The sequence below is a fragment of the Populus trichocarpa genome, chromosome 1 (genome assembly GCF_000002775.5).
Source record: "Populus trichocarpa isolate Nisqually-1 chromosome 1, P.trichocarpa_v4.1, whole genome shotgun sequence".
Lineage (NCBI taxonomy): Eukaryota > Viridiplantae > Streptophyta > Magnoliopsida > Malpighiales > Salicaceae > Populus > Populus trichocarpa.
In genome coordinates this window covers 26,751,012-26,774,374 of record NC_037285.2, presented here as the reverse complement: position 1 = coordinate 26,774,374, position 23,363 = coordinate 26,751,012, and the positions used below count along the sequence as shown (strand labels likewise).

Here is a 23,363-nt window from a genome sequence, read left to right as displayed (position 1 = left end):
TTCTAACATGTATGTTAAAAAAATCAGGACCAAATGTTTTGGTCATTTTACCCTTTTACTACTTCTAAGATCAACTTCATCATCTTTTAATTAATTATGATTACTTGAGCTAGCCTCAATTATTTCTTAGTGAATGATTTTCTCATACTTCTTTTCATGAAAACACCTCCTCAAAGAATATAACATTTCTTGATTCCATAATAGTATTAGGATGAATATCCTCAATAATTGACTTGTGTATAAGAAGTCAATATGCACTACTATTATATACATATCTAATAAATACACAATCCATAATTTTAGATCTTATATTGATCTTTTTAGAAATAGTTATTGCTATCTTTACAATACACTTTCATACTTTGAGGTATTTGTAGGATGATCTTCCACCTTTTCATAATTCATATGGTATTTTTTCTAACTTTTTACGGGTACTTTGTTATGTATATAATTAGCAGCTAGAATTGTCTTCCCTCACAAGTTCTGAGGTACTCCTAAACTTATCAATATGACATTCATAATTTCTTTTAATGTTCAGTTCTTATGTTATGCAATGTTATTTTATTATGGTGAAAAAAGAGCAGTAGCTTGATGGATAATACCATTTTAGGAACAAAACTCACAAAATGGTGCTTTATATTCTCCACATCTATCATTTTTATTACATTTATCCTTTTGTTAACTTAATTTTCAATTTCATTCTTGTAATGTTTAAATATTTTAAGAGCTTCATTTTTACTTCCAAGCAAATAACTATAACAATACCTTGTGAAATCATCTATAAAAGAACTAGAATACTTATTTTTACCTCTAGTTTGCACAAACTTGAAATCACCAATATCTAAGTGAATTAAGTTTGGAGGTTCAATACTTCTTTCAATTGTTTGAAAAGAAGGTTTTTTGAATTTTGATTCTACACAAATTTCATATTTATGATTGTTTTTAAAAATCATATTTGTTAATAATTAATGGTTTATTAACCTTCACATAGAATTATAATTCACATGACCTAACTTGTCATGCCACACATCACAAGACTCAAGCAAATAAGAAGAAAATGAAAACAATTTGACTTAAAAAAATCAGGATATTTTTTTTAATATTGAAATGAAAACATATTATATCAGCTTGAGTCGAGTCAACTTAATTAACCCAATATTGTAGGATGAAATTTAAAACCAAATTCATCTAAAAAAAGAGTCGAGTAAACTCGGGTTAACCTACCAAACATGGATTAAAAGACTAGGATAACCTAAGAGAAAGCAAATAGAAATAAATTATGAAACTCAATTCCCAATCAACTCAATGATGAAGGGTGAAAAAAAAATTAATTACAAAAAGGACATAAAAATCACCAAGTCAACCAACCAAACCCATGACCCGAGTCATATGACTGAACTAGCCTCATAGAATACAAATCAAAATAAATTATGAAGCCTAATTCCCAATCAACTCAATATGAAATGATGTAATTCAAAAAAATTCAACTAAAAAAATAACAAAAAAACTGAGTCAACCAACCTAACCCACAACCCGGGTCATAAAGTTGTGATATCTATATAGAAACCAAATAATTTTTTTTTTATAAATCTCAATTCTCAATCAACATAATTTTGAAGGATTAAATTGAAAATAAAATGATAAAAAAATAACTCTAGTAAACCCGGGTTAACCTGTCAAACCTGAATTAGAAGATTAGGATAACTCCATAGAAAGTGATTTAAAAGAAAATTATAGAGTTTGATTCGCAATTAAACTAATGTTGAAATATGAAATTGAAAAAAATTAAAAAAATAACTTGATTTAACATGACTAATTTGCAAAATTCAAGATCTGGATTATGAGATCAAGATAACTCCATATAAAACAAATCAAAATAAATTCTAAAGCTTTATACTCAACAAACCTAATATTAAAAAATAAAATAAAAATAAAAAAACTTTAAATACCAAAGTAAAAAAAAAAGGCTCGGTTTTTCGATGAACCCCCTCTAGTATATGTTAAGTAGTAAAAACTCTAAGGTGTATTTGAGAATTTTTTTAAGGAAAGGGCAAGGGAAGGAATTATGAAAAGGGAAAGGAAGGGAAGAAAGTATACTCTCTCCCTCTTTGGATTCGTAACTAGATGAATGGAAGTTAAAAATCTATCTTTGTGTTGTTAAAGATTGGGAATGCAAGATTTTCTTAGCAAGTTACATTTATGTCCTTCGGATGGATTTTCATAAGTAACTAATGAGTATATATATAATCATAAATAAATTCTACTCCATATATATTCTTTTTTATGTATTCACTCCCTCCATATTATCCCCTAATATATATGGAGAGAGATATTTTTGTAGAATGGAGGTTAAAAAAGTTTTCTCAATCTATAAAACAAAATTAAATTGAAGGACTTTTCAATTTAAATAAAAAATTGAAAAGTCCTTCAATAAAATCTTTTAAATCTACTCACATAAAATTGAAATTAGCATTAAGAACTCAAAATTAAATAAAAAATTAATAAAACAAAATCTTTTAGATCAATTTTGAAGGACTTTTCAAAGTAAAATTAGAACATGATTTAAATAATAGATAAAAAATTATGATCCTTTTCATTAAATTAATTATATGGTATGACTAGACTGTTATCTGTATTCACTTCATCAGAACCTAATGCATCACAAATACACAAGTGCAAGTTTAAAATGGAAATGTACAGCTTAAAAATGATAATTTAATTACCTGTAGCATTTAATTCATTGAAGTTTATCTTCCTATATGTACATCTCAAACCAAGATGTTCATCTATATATTATTGTGTCTTGGTTTTAATTAGTTATGGCTTCCAAGAAAACAAAAGGAAGGCAAAAGGTGGAAATGAAGAGAATAGAAAATCAAGATGATAGATTAATCACCTTCTCAAAACGTAGATCTGGGATCTACAAAAAGGCTAGCGAACTGGCTACTTTAACTGGGGCAGAAATTGCAATCGCAGTGTTTTCACCGGCAGGTAAGCCCTTCTCTTTTGGCCATCCTTCGGTTGAATCAGTTATTAATCGTTTCCTTGAAGATCCATTGGACATGGATAGCACTTATCATCTCGTGGAGGCTCACCGGAGGATGAGGATCGAAGAACTAACCCAAAAACATAACGATATGCAACATCAACTGGATGAGGAGAAGGAAAAGGGTCTCAAATTAAAGAGTAAGATCAAAGAAATGGATAGCAAAGGTTGGTGGGATACTGCTGTTGACGAGCTTAACATCCAGGAGCTGATTGAGTTGGAAAAAAAGTTTAAAGAGTTACAAATGACCTTATGCAGTAAAATCGCTGAGAACGCCAGTACTGTTGCTTCTTCTTCACAGGCTCCAGAAATAGGCCATTCATTTGCATCTACTACTGTAAATGATCAAAATGCTCCTGGTTTTCCTGATAAGAATCACTAAGGTAGGGTAAGTTCTCATTAATAACGTCATCAAGACGAAATCTATATGTATTATCGATAGATAATAAGACAGTTCATGGCCTGTATAGGGTTTGTGTCTGCAAAAGATTTAGAATCTGCTATGTCTTTTGTTTATTCACTTTCAACTGTTACCTTGTTTACCTAATGCAGGGATTCAATTGCGATAAACTTATATACGTTCGTTTTAATTGTAGGTGGATTGTATGAAACCTTTTATTAATAGTTCTTCTTTTATTAACTTTTGAAAATACAAAAAAGAAAAAAAAAGAAGAAAAAAAAATGCCTAAATTCCTAAATTCCTTTTATTAAAATAATGATAAACCAAATAAAGCCTCAACCATTGACCCAACCGGGTTGACCAAACTAGATTTACCTGAAATCTTTGGATCAACTATAAACCAAACCAAAAATCCTGGTTTGACCAAAAAAACAACCCAAAACAAAACCAAAGCAAAAAAAGAAAGAAGATTAAACAGAAAAAAACATAAAAACTATAAAAATCTTGAGCAAAATGGATCAAACATAAAAAAATAAAGAATATAAAGAACAATAAGACCATTTACAACAAACTCAGCTATACAACTCTCAAATCAGACCAAATATGGACATACCAAGGACACATATATGTTGTAAATCAAGTAAGAATCAATAATCCAGCATTCATTCACTTCAATACCCCCGCATATAGTGGATATTCGAGGTGCGCTCCTTCTCATTACCACGAGATAGATGACAATTATCACTCTTGTCATTTTGCACAAGACTACTCAAGCTCCTTAAAGCCCAGTAGACAAAGGATTGAGAGACGATCAATGCTTACAAACCTTATCTAGTGCGGGGCTCTCCCTTATCTAGGCAAGTTTTAAATACCCAGATTTCCCAGAATTACATATCCACCAAAATAAGCTTGGATAAATATGATGGTCTCGTCAACTCAAGGTAACATGTATAAAATATGTAGAGTATCTTGGAATTGGTCATCCAAGGCAGTGATGTGATGTCTAAGATCCTCTCTACACATTTTTATGGATCCACGTGTGCCTGGTATAATTATTTATAGCCAGATTCTATTGGAGGCTTTAGCAATCTATGCATTAAACTAGTGACACATTTTAATACAAGTATACGCACCAAACAAAGCTTCACAAAGCTTTTTGGGATTACCTAGCGAGACAGTGAGTCCATACGGGTGTGCTTGAAAAGGTTTAATGAGAAGATGCTAAATGTTAAAGAGTTGCTTGAGCTTATGGCCTCAGAGGCTTTTAATAAGTGGGGTAAATGAATGTGCTATATAAAGAAAGTTTTATGCTTTACCATACAAAAGTTTGCTTGAGGTGAAGAAAGTCATAAAGAATCATATATGGGTATAAAAAGAAATCGTGTCACGGAATGGACCTCCTTATTTTTATAAAGAGAGCCAACTTGAGGGACTTTCCAAGGGGAATTATTCCTCTAGTCAGATTCAAAGCTCAAGGAATAACAAAAAGGCACTGACCTGTGAAAGTCCAGTATATCCTAAAAGGTTTTCCTCTTCTATGAGCACCATTATTATCGAAATCTTTACTACTAATAAAGGTAAGGAATTTGTTTGATATCCCTTGCTAATAAAGATGACTCTTCACACTCACACCTCTAAGAAATTTTGTATGTTCCATTGAGATAAAGAATATGATATCGAACAATGCTTTGCCTTGAGATAGAAGATTGAGCAGTTAATAGCCAAAGACTATATCCAATAGTTTGTAGAAAGGGATACCCCTACCGAATAAGGTAGAGAAGAGTCCAACCAACATAACCAAGCATTGTAGGAGATCAATATGATCTCATGTGGCATTTTTGTAGGGGGTGACAGCAGGAGTGGTAAAAAATATAGGAAACACGTTTACTATTGTCCATCAACCAAACATATGGCATGAGCTCATCACATTCACGCTAGAAGATAAGGAATGAGTGGTTTTCCCCCATGAGGATGCTCTAACCATCTTAAATGTCTTGTCCAATCATCATATCTATAGAGTGTTGGTCGATTATAGTAGTGCAGTTAACATCCTATTCAGAAAAATGATATGCAAATAGGGATAAACCCATTAATATTAACTCCTTTAAAGACTTCTTTCATTGGGATTGTCAGCTTAGGTGCGACGGTTAAAGGCTTATTGGAGGTCCCTGTTACCATTGGCACTTACGCTAAATGCCTAACTCTATAGTAAGCCTATATGGTTATTGATATAAGTTTGGTTTATAATGTTATTCTAGGAACGCCTTTCCCTTATCAAATCAACACAATGATCAACACCAGATATTTGACCTTAAAATTCCTCACTCAAAGAGGGGTAGCCACTATACAAGGATACCATGAGTTTTCTAGACAATATGCCTTTTCATATCTTAAAGGCAAGAAGGTCTTAGTAGTGGACCAACAAGGTTTCAAGAAAGAATCGATAGAAAAGGACTGAGGCTACTGAAGATTTGAAGGGTGTGCTTCTCGTGGAAGAGGGGGAAACCACAAAGATAAGGTCGATTTTAGAATCAAGGCAAAAGCAAACATTGATAAAGCTTCCAAACATCTAAAAAATTAATTTTGCTTTCAAGTACTAAAAAATGCTTGGGATTAGTCCTAGAATAGCCACACACTAACTAAGGGTTGACCCAACCTTCTCCTTTATTCATTAGAAAAAGAGGAATTTTAAGGCAAAAGATAAAAGGCAATAATCAAGAAGGTGGGAAAATTACTCATCATTGGTTTTATTCTAGAAGTGATGTATCTTTATTGGTTGGAAAACATGGTAATAGTGAAGAAAACCATAGGTAAATGGTGGATATGTGTAGACTTCATGGATTTGAATAAGGCTTGACTGAATGATAGTTTTTCACTTTCCAAGATTGATAAATTAGTGGACACCATAATAGGTTTTGAATTTTTTTACTTCTTTGACACTAACTCTATGTATCATCAAATCCTTATGCACCCAGATGACAAGGAGAAGAAATCCTTTATATTTACAATGAGGAATATATATGGATGGTTCCTCTAATGCTGAGAGGAATTGTGCAAGGATAATGCTCATAAGTCTAAAGGGACAAGATTTTGAATATGGTTTTTGTTTTGAGTTTCCAACCACCAATAATGTATAAGAATATGGAGCTCTTTTAGAGAGATTGAGACTTACAAAGACTTTAAATTCTTATCCTCTCCATATTCATATCTACTCCTAGTTGGTTGTTAGTGAATGTTAAGGGTTATATGAGACTAAGGAACCCATCATGCTAAGTATCTCTAGAAAGTCCAAGTTCATTTCTCTAAAAAAAATAAAGGTAAGGAAATCACCATTACCCGTGTACTAATAGAGATAACAATCGGGCAGACCTTCTATCCAAATTTGCAAGCTCTAACTTAGCAAAACTCTCTCTGGACGTATTGATTAAAACTTTTAAGAAGCCATGTATGGGGGAAGAGAGAGTGGTGACCGCTCCAATCAGTTTTGGTATCCATATAGGCTTTAGAGCTCTTGCCTCCCAAGCAACCCGAGCATGTTTCCATGGGTAACATATAGTTTGTCCTGATAACGGTTGACTACTTCACTAAATAGGTGGAGGATGAGCTCTTAATAGATATAACTGCTAATAAAGTAATCTTTTTCATTTGAAAGAACATCATATATTGATTTGGTCTTTCCAAAGTAATGATAATAGATAATAGGACCTAGTTTAACAAACCATAAAATAAAAAAGCAATGTCATAGACTCCATATTTATCATAGACTTTCTTCAATGTCGTATCCCTAAACCAATGGTCAAGCCAAGCTCACCAACATAGTCATACTCAATAGAAAAAAAGAAGATGAAATAATCCAAGTCAGAGTGGGCAAAGCCACTTAATTAAATTTTATAAGCTTATTGAACAACTCAAAAAAATTATACCATGGAAACCTCATTTCTCCTCAAATATGGCACTGAGGCCATAATACTAGTTGAAATTGGGTGTTTAAGCCCAAGGGTTACCTATTATTCCCCAAAACACAATGAAAAAGGATTGAGAACCAATCATAATCTACTAGAAGAATCTCGATTAACTGTGTTAGTGAGGAGATAAGCTATCAACATCTAACTATTCAATACCATAATGCCAAGGTAAAAAACATGAGTTTTAAGTTTGAAGACTTACTCATAAAGTTAAAAGTAGAAGACAATAGAGAAAACAAGGGTAAACTAACCCCAAACTAGAATGGTCTTTTTAGAGTGATCAAGGAAGTCAAAGCAAACACCTATCACCTCCAAGATATGAAAGGAAAGAATCTCCCTCATGTTTGGCATTCAGATCATATCAAAATATATCATTGTAGATTGAAATATAGTACTTCTAAAAATAAAGTATATTGCATCTCTATTATACATTCTCCTTATCTATTGTTAGTGAAATCTCAAATCTACATAACTCTCTAGTAGGGCTTTCAAGCCTCACGCTATCGCTATGAAGGCCACATGCCTCCTACTCCCTAGTGTGATCTAAGATCAACACATTTCTCTGGTGGGGCTTTTGAGCCTTATGCTATCGCTAGGGGTCAAATGCAACTGATAAGTTTAATGTTATCCCTATAGACAGATGATAAAAGTGAATGTTAAATATAGCCTTAAATACCTTGTTTGTAATAGATATATCCAAACACTGTGAAGAAATCATCAGGTGAGTCCCTCAGTACCCTTAAACGAGCACACTTCTCTCGAGAGGCCCTTGCCTCAACCTTGGTTACCGTTGGTTCAACCTTCAAAGCTGCTGTTATTTTAGCCTTTAAAGTCTCATAATATTACATCATGGAGGATGAAACATCCTCTATCAAGCAAAATTTCTCTAAGGCAATGCCCATCTTAGAAGCCTGCTGATCCCTATCCTCTATTAACTTCCTATAGGCTTCTTGGGTATCACAAACACGGTCATAAGCCTCACTAATCTCCTTTAACTAAGCTTCTCATTATATCTTTGCCTCCTTATGGCTTTGAACCTCTTCCTAGTCTCTTATTAGCCAAGCCAAAGTCGTCCTCATTTGATTCCTTTCGGCATTTCAGCGCCTCCAAGAACAAGCATTCATTAGGAAACCCTAAACAAAACAAATATATCAGTCTTCAAAAAAGAAAAATTCTATGTATATCTACTAGGAAAAATTCTTATATAGATTAGAAGCTGCCTAGTAAAACCAAGATGAAGAGTAAAGCTTCGATTAGATAGTTGGTTGACATCTAAAGGGAGATCCAGTAACCTCTTTATGATGTCCATATTTATCAGGCCATTAGATCTTAAGAAGGTATCATTCTTCCCAATAAAAAACCACAAGACATTCCTCTCCTCCTCAAGCAAGGGTAACAGAGAAATAACTATAAAGCCAAATATGGCCAATCAGTAGAAGACCAGGTGGTTGTGGCCACCGGTGAGGGTGTAGTAGATATAGAAATGGTCATAAGAGTGGGTGTTGCTTCCCTGCTAGCAGCATAAGACCTATGTTCAGAGGATACTCTCATTTTTTTAGCATTAACTTTTCTAGCAACTTCAGTTAAAATATTAGGGAGATGTTTTCTTTCCTTCCTTTAGAGACCAAGGATCGATTTCGCCCCGTAGTAATAGGCTCAAACATGAGCTTATCGACAAAATTGTTGTCCATCTTTTAATGACTCTTTTCCATCTATATAAATCAATAACTAGATGTCCTCCTAGTTTCAATGTTTTTTTCCCTCAGTCTCAACACTTCCTTCACTAGCCTTCTCTTTAGACTCCTCTTTGAATGATGAATTTACAGTGAAATAGAGTTAAAACATAATAAATATATTGAATTTCACAAAGTATAAAGTCATGCATACCCTGCTTAATGTTCTACCTTTTAAACATTCGATTCATATAATAGTGGAAGGAAGACCTGACCATGTTCACGCATACCTTTTTCTTAAAGTTACTAAGACATGGTCTTTCATTGACTTCTAGCTGAAAAGTTTGCTAGAAATAGGAGCAGCATCATAGCTCATCTATTTGGCCTATAATAACTTTTTAATTTCACCTTGTTATTGACCATCCCTCACGCCACTCTTTTGTGTGGGTGGTCTTACTTTCTAATATGTTTTTCATAAGGCTTTTAAGTTGGCCAATGCAAGTAAAAAACTATTGGACATCATGGCTGCCTTAGGGGCAATCATTTAAAGTATAACAGTACCTAAACAATCCCACGATTGACTCTACCTTTATGATTACAAAATACTCCTTAAAAGCCTTAAGCAAGACCTATCCATTTAGGTGTAACTAGTTAATACAAATAATGTAATGAAAAAACACATCGCTTATAAATCCTTCTAGAGAAAAGGTATATCCTAGCTCAAACATGGTATAAGGCATTATGATCTCATGTAGTCCATGGCGAGAACCCCTAGACTGCTTGTTAATCCTCTCCGATTTATAGGGAATTATGGCTAAATACTCCTCTCCCTATTGGCGATTAGCCCTAGCTATTTGTTCGGTGGTTAAAGTACTTTCATCAGTGTCCTCAGAAGCCCTGGGTAATCTAAGATTTCCTAGTGGACAGGCACTAGCCCCCTTAGTCTTTGGTCCGATCCTAATTGATCCTAACCCTCTATTAGAACCACTAATGTCTAGTGGTCCTAGTCTAAATGTAAAATCACCACTAGAGGCTATTTGTTTTCCTTTTCTCAAATCTATTTCTAAGGAAAGAGCTAAGTATAAGTATGTTACCTCAAGGTAAGCCCCTTTAAACTCAGCTTAGCGACAAGCTACCACGGTCCACGCAATTACTCTCCTCCAAGAACACTTTTCACCTATCTGAATACCTTAACAAAACAATTTAGAAAAAAGTTTTAAAGAGTGAAAATTAGAATTAGAAATGAAATGGAATGAAAGGAAGTTCTTATATAGTGGTAGGTTTCCCCCAACCTTCGTTGGATTGACAACACATGTCATCACCCTCGCAGATTCCCAATGATGCAATTAATAAAATGCCCCCCGGGTATTTTTCGAGCTAAGATGAGCATTTTTTCACCTATAATGTTACTTCATGCGTAAATACTTTAGCGAAAGGTCTTAAGATACCCTTGTTTTTTTTATTTATATATATATATATATATATATATATATATAGAGAGAGAAAAAAATGAGGATCTCGTTAAAGAAAACAAATATATTTTTAAGTCTTTTCGGTAAAAATATTGCAAAGATTAGGGGGCTATTGATTTACCAAAAATTTATTAGTATTTTTAGAAAAAAAATGCTTTTAATTGGCCCAAGCCTATAATAGACTTTGAAAACATGGTTTAGACCCAAACCATGGTCGTGGGCCCAATTACTGGGCCTATACCCAACACCCTTGTAGGCTTGGACAACACGTTCGAGCCTAAACGCTGGGCTAGCAACCAGTACCTTTTGGGCTAAGACATCCTGAGCCCAGGTGCTAGGCCCGCACCCAACACCCCTTGGGCTTGGATGTGGAGCCCGCACCCAGCACCTTATAGGCTTTAGCACTACATCGAAGCCGTAGCGTTGGGCCCACACTTAGTGCCCTCGTAGGCTCAGGTGCCATGTTTGAGCCCAAGTGCTAGGCATACTCCCAGCATACCGTGGGCTTTTAGCCTTGCGTTTGAGCCTAAGAACATAGTTAAACGCTCTTGGGCTAACCATGCGTCCTAGCTCATTTTGGGCCTAACTTTGTGACCTGAGCCTAACCACTTTTCCCTCTCATTAATACATATGTAATGAATATTTGTATCTCATTAATGTTCATGTCACGGATATTTACCTCCATTAATACATATATAAGGGGTATTTGTCATTCATTAATGTTTATGTCAGGTAAATTTATCTCCTATTAATACATGTATAAGAGATATTTATCCTCATTAATTATGCTACTAAGGCTAAACGACTCTCAAGTCCATCAACTCAAGCAAAAAACAAGGTTCATAGGCTATAAATATCCATTAAATTATTCAGGTAAAGGTTCATATTCTCACACCAAAACCAAGACAAATAACATTGTTCTTAGATTTTAATGCTCGTTTGTAATATTATTACATTTTTTTTTATATACACCAATAAAGGACTGTTATGTAGGTACCAAAAGCATTACATCAAGTCATCACCTTCCTTTACTATAAATAATATAAGTAATTATAATATCACTTGATTACCTCATAAACCACTAAATAATTATATTCTTGAGTTGACAAAACCTCCCGAGTCGAAACCTCAAGGAAAGGTTGTGTCATTTACACCGACGATAATATTCTCCCACAACCATTCTCCAAGTATTCGAGAGAGAGAGAGAGAGAGAGAGAGAGAGAGAGAGAGAGAGAGAGAGAGATCCCACGTACAAAACATTTACCTTTCAACTACGTTATTCCAGTCAAGGTTGTCAATTCCGTTTCGGTAGGTGTTTCGTTTTTTCAATTGGAATGGAATGTTTCAGTTTCGGAGTGTTTCGGCGTGCCGTTTCGGGGTTGTACTGTTCATATATATATATATATATTTTCAACAAACATAATTCAAATTCAAGATAAATTAATTATAAATTATGCAATACAAACACAATGCCAAACAAATATAATTTCAAAATTTAAAATATTTCTAAATAGTCAAGATTAAATAGATCTTTAACTTAAAGTAATTCAACTTAAACAAAATATCAAAATATTATGAAAGTAAAATGTTTTAACACAAATATTTTAAATATAAAGTTAGGTCAATGTTATGAAGGCTAATGGAATCTAAAGCATCCCTTATTTTGCTCAAATTCCTACAAAGTATAAACATGAAAAAAACAACATGAATATAAACCATATATATTAGTGATAAATCTAATTTTAAAAAATTAATATCATTGTTAATAAAAATAGTAATAATAATTTTCAATATTATTATTAATATCATTGTTATAGAAAATAGTAATGAAAAAGAGTTTTTTTTAAAATTGGGTGGTTTAATTAATTAAATTGAATAAGGTTCAATTTGATTCAATGACTTTTCAAGAGCGGAACGGAACATGTGGAATGGAACCGGAACGTTCCGGGCGGAATTTAGCCGAAAAATCCGGAACGGACCGAGATTTAAAATGAGATGAAATTTGTTCCGTTTTGTTCTGTTTTTTGAATTGGTATGGAATGTTTCGGCCATTCCGGGCGGAACGGAACGGAATTGACAACCTTGATTCCAGTATGCCTTTATTAAGTCTCAACGGTTTGGGGCCGCATTTGAGGAGAAGAAAATCCCAAAACCTTTTTGATAAATTTTGAACCAGAAATAACCTCCACTCGAGCAGGATCACATGCTTTAAAGCAAACCATCCATTACTCACCGTAATTAAATAAACATACATCTCCACTAACGATGGCTATAATAAGCTCGGGAATATGGTTCTAGTTTTGTGCATACGGAACCATAACTTTGTCACCACTAGATGCGTTTGAATCGGATTCCTCTGGTCTAACCTTCTTTCTTTAAATGGTAATAACATAATGGCTGGCGCTCATCAGCATGTTAAAGATAATGTTTTTATATATGTAAAACAATTATGAAAAGTATAAAGAATATATTAAATGTTTTGGGTTGGCGGACACGAAGTCCAATATATTTTTTTCAATCTTATTATTTTTCTTTCATACTGTAAAAAAAAAATAAATTAATGTAATTTTTTTTAATTTTTATAAAAGTTGGGTGATGATAATTTTTTTTCCAACTTGGGTTGAATTTTCTTATTAAATCATGTTTGTTTTTGCGTTTCAAAAATACTTTTAAAAATATTAAAATTTTATTTTATTTTTTTCTTTACTTGAAATTAGTATTTTTTGTTATTGGATCTGGCCGCTGAGCCAGATCCATATGCTATTGGATCTAGCTCTAGACCCAACGCTATTGACAGCCAGAACCAACGCTATTGAGTTCGGCTGCCCAGCCAGACCCAAGATTAGTTGGTCCGGTCGCTAAGCCAGACCCAACACCTTTTAAAAATGATTTGGATTTGACTGCCCAACTAGACCCAATAACATCAGCAGCTTTTAGCACACAAAACAGAAAAAGACAACATCTCTCAACAACATTTTTGACTAAAAAATAATAAAAACAACACCTCAATAACACTACAGTGTCATCCACATACAAACATTCTATATTTATAATGTAGTATACAGGATGAATCTATATCCATATTACATTCACATTGTTTTTCCCATGCTTTTTAAAATATAGTATAATAGAGCCTTTTAGTTAGGGGGAAATGGTTGAGAGCCAAAGATTTCGGCGCCAAAACCATACGGGAGGAACGAATTCATGCGCAGTGTCACATTTGTCTGTTTTCTAATCCATTTTGCAATCTAACAATTTCAATCCACTGCGTGTTTAAATGGGTCATCAACAGTTTCAATCCATCATCAGTAAAATTTACATTTAATTAGTGTTTAGGATAAAAGAGACAAATATATAAAAAATAAAAAATATTTAATTGAAGAGACATATAAAATAGATTTTTTAAAAAACAATTTTTGAATAGATTTTTGTACTTCTAAAATAAATAGAGAATAAAATGAGACATGTCATCATCTTTATCTCCGTTGTTCATCCAAAGCTATCCAAATATATTGAAATGTGTTCTGCATGTTCGATCAGACTGTCTCCATAAAATTCTTGTAAGAGAATTTACCTCAGTGAATATGAAGACATCCTTGTTTGTGGTTAAGCTGATTCAAACGTGTTTTCCCAGTTCCCTGACAACGCTGATTTTAATCAAAGCTCAAATTTAATGCCCAATTCCTTCTGTTTCATGCTCGGTGAGAAGCCAACCTAATTTCCGATTTACTTGCATATTAGTATATCTTCATTCTTGATAAAGTTGATGCTTTCCCACCACATGTTATGCAACATAGCCGCTGTCAATTCCTACTGCTTCAACTCTGAAAGGCCGACTTGAGTTTTGCTTAATAACTTCAAAACACTGATTTGGGTAGGTATACTTGCTTCTCTAGCCCAAAAAAGTGAGAAGGTTTTAACTAGATCGACAAAGCACATTGGGAGAGAGATCGAGACAAAAAAAAAAAAGACTTTGATTTACAGTTGCACAATCAAGAAACGTGAAGAAGAAGAAACAAAGTGATACCACATCTTCCATGCTTATTACAAATATTGCTACAAGACTGGTAAGCTAATTAAGTCTCAGGGCTTAAGGGAGAAACACAATACATCGTACCGTTAACCAGAAGATTATCGGGATTTCATGACATGCTAATAAAGGCACAGCAGTATTGTCAATCATTGCGGATACCACCCATAAAAGTTCTTGGATCAGGGCAGTTCCCTGTGAATTGAGCCTGTGAGAAGTCAAAGCCAGGGTTCTGCATGAGAAATGTTCAGCAATTAGAATACGTTGGAAAACAAAAATTCTTGTGGCAGATTCTTAAGAGTAAAAATCTTATATTTGGACAAAGATCTCTATATAAAGCTGTTATTTTTTAAAGTTAATGGAAATAACGTAGCTCCATGCATATTCCAGTCTCATTTGCACAAATGCAAATTCATTGCTGGAAATATGGTGAATTTAACACAACAAAATTGGTTCAAAGGAAAAATGTTATTAACATATAGAATGATGTCAATGACATTTTTAATATGGGCACAGCAAGTTTATAGTCGGAGCTCATACAGCAAAAGAAAAAATTGCAATCTTATCATGTTCACACAGGGAGACACAAAAATACATGACATGATTACCAAAGTAATGAAAATCATAGCTATCCTAACACATGGGTGGTCCATCAAATAAACATCATTGAAATAACTTGAAGACATCAAAACCAAAGGTGATCGATCATCTTTTGAACAATGCACATGATCAGATACAATCATATCCATATCTACCTAGCATGCATGTGGTAAATTACAAGGCCTTGTGCAACGCTATCTTTTAGCATGATAGAAAACACTTATGCAACGCTATCTTTTAGCATGATTGAAAACACTACCTAATACAATACTTTGCCAAAACCACACCACAATCAAAAAATTAGTTTTGCATATAAAATTCTGCTGCTGCTTGGAAGACCGGCATTGACAGTACACACAATTAAATAATGATAAATGAAGAGTTTTTGCTATTAAGACTCTTGGGCACAGTTCACAAATACAGGATAAAGCTTAATATCAAAAAGAAAAATAGCACAAACTTTTAAGGCAGAAAACAATGTTAGCAATCCGTTACGATATACTCAATAAACAAGTCAAATACAATAATGATAAAGAAAACCAAATTAACTGAATTAACTCAAACTGAAATGTCCATTATACTTAGATGAGTTGTAGTCATTCACCTCTTCCTGAAATCTCTGAAGCATAAGTCGCTTCTGCTCAAGATCAGAGGAATAAGCATCGAGTTGACCCTCACCCAATATCGGTGAAGCCCATGTCTGACCTTTGTCCCTTTTTTGCATTGTTATGTGCATTATATCATCCTCTTCCATAACCCAAAAAAAAAAAAACACCAATTTTACACGCAACACATAGAGCATAAGTAGTTGAACCAACTGTAAATTTATATTTCCCAACAAATTTCAAGACAAATCTACGAATAACAACACCAAACTACGAAATAAGAGAAAAATTAAGTACCTAAAGTCCAGAAGGAAGAATCGGTCTTGACAGGGCAAGTAAGGTCATGCTGGAAATCGAAGAAATTATTATGCACATCAAACAAACACTATATATTCTCAAATAAAAATAATAAAAAAAAAGAAACAAAAAAAAAAGAGAAAAAACTAACGTTGAGATAAGGAGGGTTGCCTTTGATGCCAACTTCAACATGCTTGGACTGAATCTTGCAGTAAAACTGCTTGGAGTGAACATTTGGTGGTAAATTTATGTAAATATTTACTTCTTCAAGGGTTTGATCCCACTCAAATATAGTTTTACCTAAACAAAAACAAATATCAGAAAAAAATATCAATAAAAACAAATTGAATTAGAGAGAGAGAGAGAGAGAATTAGGGTTAGATACCGTCGTGGACGAAGCTGTGACGCTTCTCAGGAGCCAATTTCTCAGCCATTTCTCTCTAGGTTTTGTGTTATTTTTTTCACGTTTTCGCAGATTTTATTTAATTTCTATCCTGAAAAGGAGAGAGAGAGAGAGAGAGAGCTGTATAGTTGTTAAAACCATAGCCAAGCAGAGATAAACAAAGAGAGAGAGATCAAAGAAAGAGACTAACCTCAAGAATTTGAGCAGACGACTTGATCTCTGGCTCCGGCAACGGGGACAGTTACGCGTCCAGACTTGAGTTTTATTTATTTTTATTTATTTTTTTGTGTGTGATAATGGGCTTTGTGGACTTTTGCGGGTTTCCTCAAATGCTCAGGGGATTGATTCTATTTTAAATTTGATAAAAGTAGCGGATTGGGCCTTTTCTATTTTATGTTTTTTCCTCCTCGTCTCCCCTAAGTAATATTATACATCGAATTAGACAATTAGACGGTTCAATCTTTTCATAGCAACTTACTTCCTTTTAGATTCTTTGAATTTTTTTCACTTTCATTATTAATTTTTTTTTAATATTATCCTTATAAGTTATATTTACATGATTTCATGTATTGGAATTTGTTTTTATTTACATGTTCATGTATAATCAATGTGTTATAAAACATTTTAACATTAAATTAAACTTCAATTTTACAAAATATAATTTTAGGTTATTGTTAAATTAAAAAATAAAGATCAAAACTGAAAAAAAACAAGCTATTTTTTTTTAAAAAAAAAAAAACTGAAGAACTTCAAATTCATCCATCAAGTTTCAATTAATACATTTATATGTTCAAACTTTAAGTTTTGATCTTCCACTTTAGTTTTATCATATTTTTAATAAAAACTAAATGAGGAGAGGTATTCATTGTTCCCTTCATCATAAAGAAAAGTTCACTTAAACAATTTTTTTTAAGGTTTAGATTTGTTTTAATTTTATTTTTTAATATTAGGTTGTCTTATCTTAGTCTTATGATATAGGTTATGAGTTCGACATGTTAACTCGATTTTTTTTTATTTTTTAGTTGAATTTTTGTTTTTGATTTTATCATTCAACATTTGATTGATTTAAGATTAAGCTTTATAATTGTTTTTCGGTTTGCTTTCTATAAGTTTCTCACTGTCTCATTACTTGAGTTACAAGTTAACTCAAATTGACTCGAGTTATTTTTTATGTTTTTTTTAATTAATTTTTGTTTCAATTTTATCATTTAGCATTGAGTTAATTAGAAATTAGACTTCATAATTTATTTTGATTTGCTTTCTATGAAGTTATTCTAGTGACATGATCCAAGTTGCGAGTTTGACATGTTAACTTGGGAAGACTTTTGTTTTTTTTTAGTTGATTCTTTTTTCAATTTTATTTTTCAACATTAAGTTGATTGAGTTGAGTTTCATAATTTTTTTCAGTTTGCTTTTTATAAGATTATTCCGGTCTCATGATCCGAATCTCGAATTTAGCAGGTTAACCATGGTTGATTTAAGTCGATCCAATATGTTTTTCTCTTAATATTTTAAAAAGTATGTTGTCTTAAATATTTTTAGTCAAATTATATTTTTAATGATCGTATGGATTGTCTTTAGACCTGTCAAATTGACTGGATCACATTGAGTCAACCACACACTATTTAAATTCTTTTTTATGCTAGAAAACACGTTTGTAATACTTAGATATTTTTTTTATGTTAAAAAAATTTGATCTAAAATGCGTAGTACGAGCTAATGATCTAGTAGTTCTTAAATGTTGATGGAAAAGAAAGAATGTTGTGAAAAATAAAAAGGAAGAGAAAGTGTTTCAGCCACAAGAAAAGCTTTAACTTGGTATCAATGTGAAGGTGGTTTTGTTCTTTAAACATGCCAAAAAAATGTAGACCATAACATTGAATTTTGTTTTAATTTGATTTAATTTTGAATGTTTAAACTAATGAATGATGTTTAAGAATTTTAAATATTTTTATTGAGATTTATAAGATATTTTTAGAGAAAATAAGTTGAAAAATAACTTATATGTACATTTGGAAAACCTAAAGAAAAGAAAAATCATTTGGCATTAGTCTATCCCATTTCCATGCCCTAAAAAATTGTTTCTAGTATATTGAACATAATGAGGTTATTTAAAAAAATTTAGTAACACACATAATTTTAAAATTATTTTGGAAGGAGAATTCAGTTTCTATTAGTTTATTCAAAAATATATTTTATCTTCGATTAAAAAGAATATAAATCATATTTAATACAAAGATTTTATAAATCACATAGTAGCAAGTAAATTGCTTATACAACACCGTTATCAACATCCATTGCAATAGTTAAGAGGTATGAAGGCTTTCAGAGTGTGAAGACATCTCTGTTTTAAATCCCACCTCTTACATTTTCAACCCACACGTAAGTGGGTGCTCATTGGTGGACCTTGTATTTGCTGGCTCACCCTTATAGTTGGTCTCCTGCCAGTGACTGTTAACTGGTGTCGGTGTTCATAGGTGTCAGTGTATATGTTACGCAGTCAATCAGTTAATTATATATTATATTGACTTTGTTTATGGAAACATATATATTTTTAATAAATACTTTATTTATTTTTAATATTCATCAAGTATTTGATTAATAAATCTAATATTTAATTAATGAATCTAAGTGTATAGATAAAGTTCTTGAGACAAAAATATTTTGTAAAGAAAATTATAAAGTTGTTATAGTTATGTGATTTCTACTACATCAAAGTATTATTTTTAAATGCTTCTGGTCAATGATCTATTAAGACTGAAAATTAATTAGAGTTATTGAGACTGATACATATTATGCTCTTACTTTTATAAAAGAAAGCAATTGTTCTCATAAGTTGAGGTATGAGAGATATCTATAACTAATATGTAAGTGTTTATCAGATAGCATATACATTGAACTGATCTGCAAAATAATTCTATATGGAGAGATCAATTGTGTCTATAGAAATGCTCACATGATGGTTGTGTAAGTAATCCTTAGACTTGAGATAACCAAGTTATCTTATATAGGGAATGTTACGTTTTGATCCTATTACATGTTGTCCTAACCAAGGCTAACAAATGAGCATATATTGAGTATAAAATGAATTATATGAGGGTATTTAAGTAATCAAGAGATGATTCATCATCCTAGATGAATTAGAAAAAAAATATTTCATATGTTCTCAAATAGTATTAATTGTAAATCCTTACGTAAAGTGGAATGAGAATTGAAAAGAGTTTTAAAACTTATTTAAAGAATCAATTACTATAGTGTTGAGAATAAATAACATTTGACAAAGTGGACATGCTCCATGCTATAAATCTAAATTGAAATATTTTTTTAGGAATGAATAATAATTATATTGAAAAACTGGTCACTGAAAGGTTAAGTCAAATCACTTATATCTTTTTTAATACTTTGAGGATCATAACAAGTTGCTAGACATTGTATTTAATCTTCAAATATAAACCAATCAATTATTGAATTGATAATAAATTAATTTGTTTAATTCTATTTTATTTAGAATTGTGATTTATATTTGAGTCAACTTATTAAAGAACCTAATGTGTCGTACACACATAAAAACAATTACTCGGAAATTAAAATGGAATGATTAATCAAGTGTGACTTGATTGTAAATAAATTTTAGAAATTAAGAACTAGAATGTAATTTATACAAGGCATTAAAATTCTAGATCTACAACAATCAAATAGGGACTTGATTAAATAAATTTTTAAAATTATCCTGAAATAATATATGTGATATTATTCAGGGGGAAATTGATATTTTGTCATTTATAGGATTTTCAGGTTTTTTTATAAATAGAATGTTATGCCTCATATTTTCTGTGTAGAAAATAATGCAGTGTTAAAGAATAATATAAATCATATCCTGGGACCTCACCTAACAGTTTAAGCTTTTAGGTTGAGATGGTTCTTTGACATGGTATCAGAGCCTTGATGACCAAGAGGTCACGAGTTCAAATCTCACCATCCCTATTTATTTGATAAAAATTAAGCACAAGGTAAAATGGGCCTGTGCAAGTTTCAAGCCCAAAGGGCTTTCACTTGAGGGGGTGTGTTAGAGAATAATATAAATCATATCCTGGAACCTCACCTAACAGCTTAAGCTTTTAGGTTGAGAAGGTTCTTTGACATGCAGAACACCTGAAAACACAAAAGAAAAAAGCTAGTACTCAAAAGCATATCAATCCCTCCCTCCTAAAAGAGTTTAAGAGATTTCTCATTGATTATTTGTGTGGGTTATCATTAGAGACCAGACACTTAGACAACTTATGATTTACCACAACCTAGCTTAGAAGCAATTATTCAAAACTGAAAAGAACATCATATCTTCATGTAATTTTTATATAAACCCTAAATAATCATAGATCTATTTAACAGGATCTTAAGACTTCTTTTCACTATGTATAAATATTTCAGGATACCCAACAATTACTGCAACCACGATTTCAAGAAGAAAAGAAGAAAAAAAAGAAAAAAGAACACTGTCATCACTTCCCAACAATTACTGCAATATTATTGTACGAGTCGTTTTTGTTCGAATAGAGTTTTCCATTAAACAGGTCTATTGATCTGATGAATATCAACATCTTGTCTAGTGAATTTAAGTTACTACATTTCAGTGAATTTTAACGAGTTAATCAAGATCTTGTGGTTTTTATTGATTAGATGAGTCTGCATTATATATATGCAGGATGTTGAAGGCTGTATTCCGTGCGTATATTTCACTCATGAATTATACAAAGCATGAGGTGGTTATGCATCTTATTGTGGCAATCAAAAGATGAGGCCAAGACATAAGTCGTTGTGGGGGAAAACCTAAAACAGTGGTGATTGTCGGAATAAGAAACGCCTCCTTCCAAGCAAGTAGCTCAGCTGTTACTATAGGAACGCGCAACATTTAGGTAAACATTGGATTGGATGGCGGTCGGAAGATGATCGTTGTTTTGGACGGTAGGGATAAGAAATTTCGACCAAATTTCATTACTTTAGAAGGATCTGACTAGTCCAATGGAATTTATGCTTTTGTACTTGTTTATTTACTTCATTATCACTCAAAGACATGGAGGGAAAAAAATAAATCACAACCGTCTGATTCTTCTCGAGGAGGCCTTGAAAATTCCAGGAAGGTTCTAAACTTTCTTGGGTACTTATACTGCTGCCATATCTTTAATATGAAATTTGGAAGATTGAACACGAATTGACGGGGAATGATTTTACTGTTGTTAAAAATGGGCTCGAATTGATTTTAGGTTAAGGTTATGATTAATGTATTTCTTGTTTAGATGTATATGTTATGTATAATTTGTCTTGTCCACCCTAAGGTTATTATTCCAGATATAGTCTCTTGTAGTTCTTGAATATTATTGTATTTTTTATTTTTATTTTTTTAATATTTTTTCCTGTTAATATATGCAGAAAGGATACGAGTTTAAAGGATGTATTTGGTTCTTATTCCAAGATCCAGGGACGAGAGGAACAAGATGTAACATAAGACAAATACACATGTGTTTGGCAAAACATTTACTCTTCTATACTAAAAAATTTACTCTTCTCTATCCCTCTTTATTTTTTTTTTCATTTTCCTTATTTTTTTTTAATTTTATTCTCGTATTTTTTTCACGATCATATATGTTATTTTTAGATTTGTCAACTCAATTGAATCATGTCGGGCCAACTCTCGTTTGATTTAACTTTAAACTCAGTCTAGATAAGAAGTCAGATTAAGAGATTCTTTTTGTCAATTTAATTATTTTTTTGTCAATTTCATCATTATATTTTTTATTAGTCGTTCAGATTGTCTTTGGACATACCAAGTTGATTAAGTCATGCAAGAGAATTCTCACATGATTTAATTTTAAACTTGGGTTAGGTAATAAGTTGAGTTGAGATGTTTTTTTCTGTCAATTTCATCCTCAAATATTTTTTTTCTAATTGACCGGGTTGTTTTTAAACCATCCAAGTCGATTAAGTCATGTTAGAGCAATTTTTACAGTTTAATTTTAAAACTAGGCTTGAAAATGAGTCAAATCGGGAAGTTTTAAAATTTATATATTAGGTTAAGTTTAATAACAATGTTAAATATATATTGATTGTTATGTTCAACTTTTTTTTTATTTAACTCGCAGCAGAGAAGAGCAGACCAGCTATCTAATGGATGGACAACACAATACAAAACATTAATTTATTTGATTTACTTGTGTGTATTATTTTTATTTCACTATATCATGCATGTTTTTACTTTTTACTATAATTTTCTAACAATATTTTTTTATAACATGGAAAAAATTATTATATCAATTTTAAAAACACCATCCAGCTATATAGACAATCGATCACAACTTGATCGCCAAACAATTTTTTATATCAATTTTAACTTTAAATTTTTTAAAAACTCAATTAAGGATTTTCACCCGAGTTCTATATTTTTTTAATAAAAGTTTTTTTTTTGGTATGAATTGTCTGTTTTGTAAGCCTTGCTTCTCTTAAAAAAAAAAAAAACCCACATATAAATCTATCTGCTCTGGAAAACACCCCTTCTCAAGAGAGTATTTTACTATCAAGGGTATTTTTGAAAAAAAGAAAGAAAGTGAATTGATCAAATAAATAATTCAATGACAAAAGCCATCACTTAATTATCTTATTATTGGTGATAAATAATACAATATAAATATTTAAATATTTTTTTCTAGGAAATATTGTTGATAAATTTGGCTAATTTAGGGACAATATCCGATTCAAATATTATCATCTCACATTTCCCTTTCTTTATTTAATATTTTTAATTGGTTTGGGTTGGGTTTTTAATCAAGTGTATAAAACGACATTCTATGTATTAAAAATTAATGTTAATTTACACTATT

The 23,363-nt window shown here is 31.9% G+C and overlaps 2 protein-coding genes across 3 annotated transcripts; one reads left to right on the top strand and one right to left on the bottom strand.

Moving 5' to 3' along the window:
• The first annotated feature begins 2,797 nt into the window (after positions 1-2,797).
• LOC7478532 (agamous-like MADS-box protein AGL62) lies at positions 2,798-3,617 on the top strand. The gene has a single exon (XM_002298277.3). The coding sequence runs from the start codon at positions 2,820-2,822 to the stop codon at positions 3,426-3,428; it is 609 nt and encodes a 202-aa protein (XP_002298313.1). The 5' UTR covers positions 2,798-2,819; the 3' UTR covers positions 3,429-3,617.
• Positions 3,618-14,508: 10,891 nt separating this feature from the next.
• LOC7467996 (uncharacterized) lies at positions 14,509-16,846 on the bottom strand. 2 transcript variants are annotated; one of them, XM_052450184.1, is made up of 6 exons: positions 16,682-16,846; positions 16,474-16,582; positions 16,240-16,388; positions 16,089-16,137; positions 15,791-15,933; positions 14,509-14,818 (listed from the first exon to the last, which is right to left on the bottom strand). In XM_052450184.1, exons 2-6 carry the CDS (start codon positions 16,520-16,522, stop codon positions 14,732-14,734), a joined length of 477 nt encoding a protein of 158 aa, XP_052306144.1. In that variant the 5' UTR covers positions 16,523-16,582; positions 16,682-16,846; the 3' UTR covers positions 14,509-14,731. The 2 variants fall into 2 exon arrangements, with proteins under 2 accessions (XP_052306144.1, XP_052306146.1); XM_052450186.1 differs by having other exon boundaries at positions 16,474-16,611; positions 16,682-16,813.
• Positions 16,847-23,363: the final 6,517 nt, after the last annotated feature.

What these genes read in the sequence shown, in the direction of transcription:
- LOC7478532 (XM_002298277.3), top strand. Translation starts at nt 2,820, where the DNA reads ATGGCTTCCAAGAAAACAAAAGGAAGGCAAAAGGTGGAAATGAAGAGA.
- LOC7467996 (XM_052450184.1), bottom strand. Translation starts at nt 16,522, where the DNA reads ATGGCTGAGAAATTGGCTCCTGAGAAGCGTCACAGCTTCGTCCACGAC. An exon ending in TCACAGCTTCGTCCACGACG is followed by an intron (nt 16,389 to 16,473) that starts GTATCTAACCCT and finishes GTTTTTGTTTAG; the next exon opens with GTAAAACTATATTTGAGTGG. An exon ending in TTCAGAGATTTCAGGAAGAG is followed by an intron (nt 14,819 to 15,790) that starts GTGAATGACTAC and finishes TTTCTCATGCAG; the next exon opens with AACCCTGGCTTTGACTTCTC.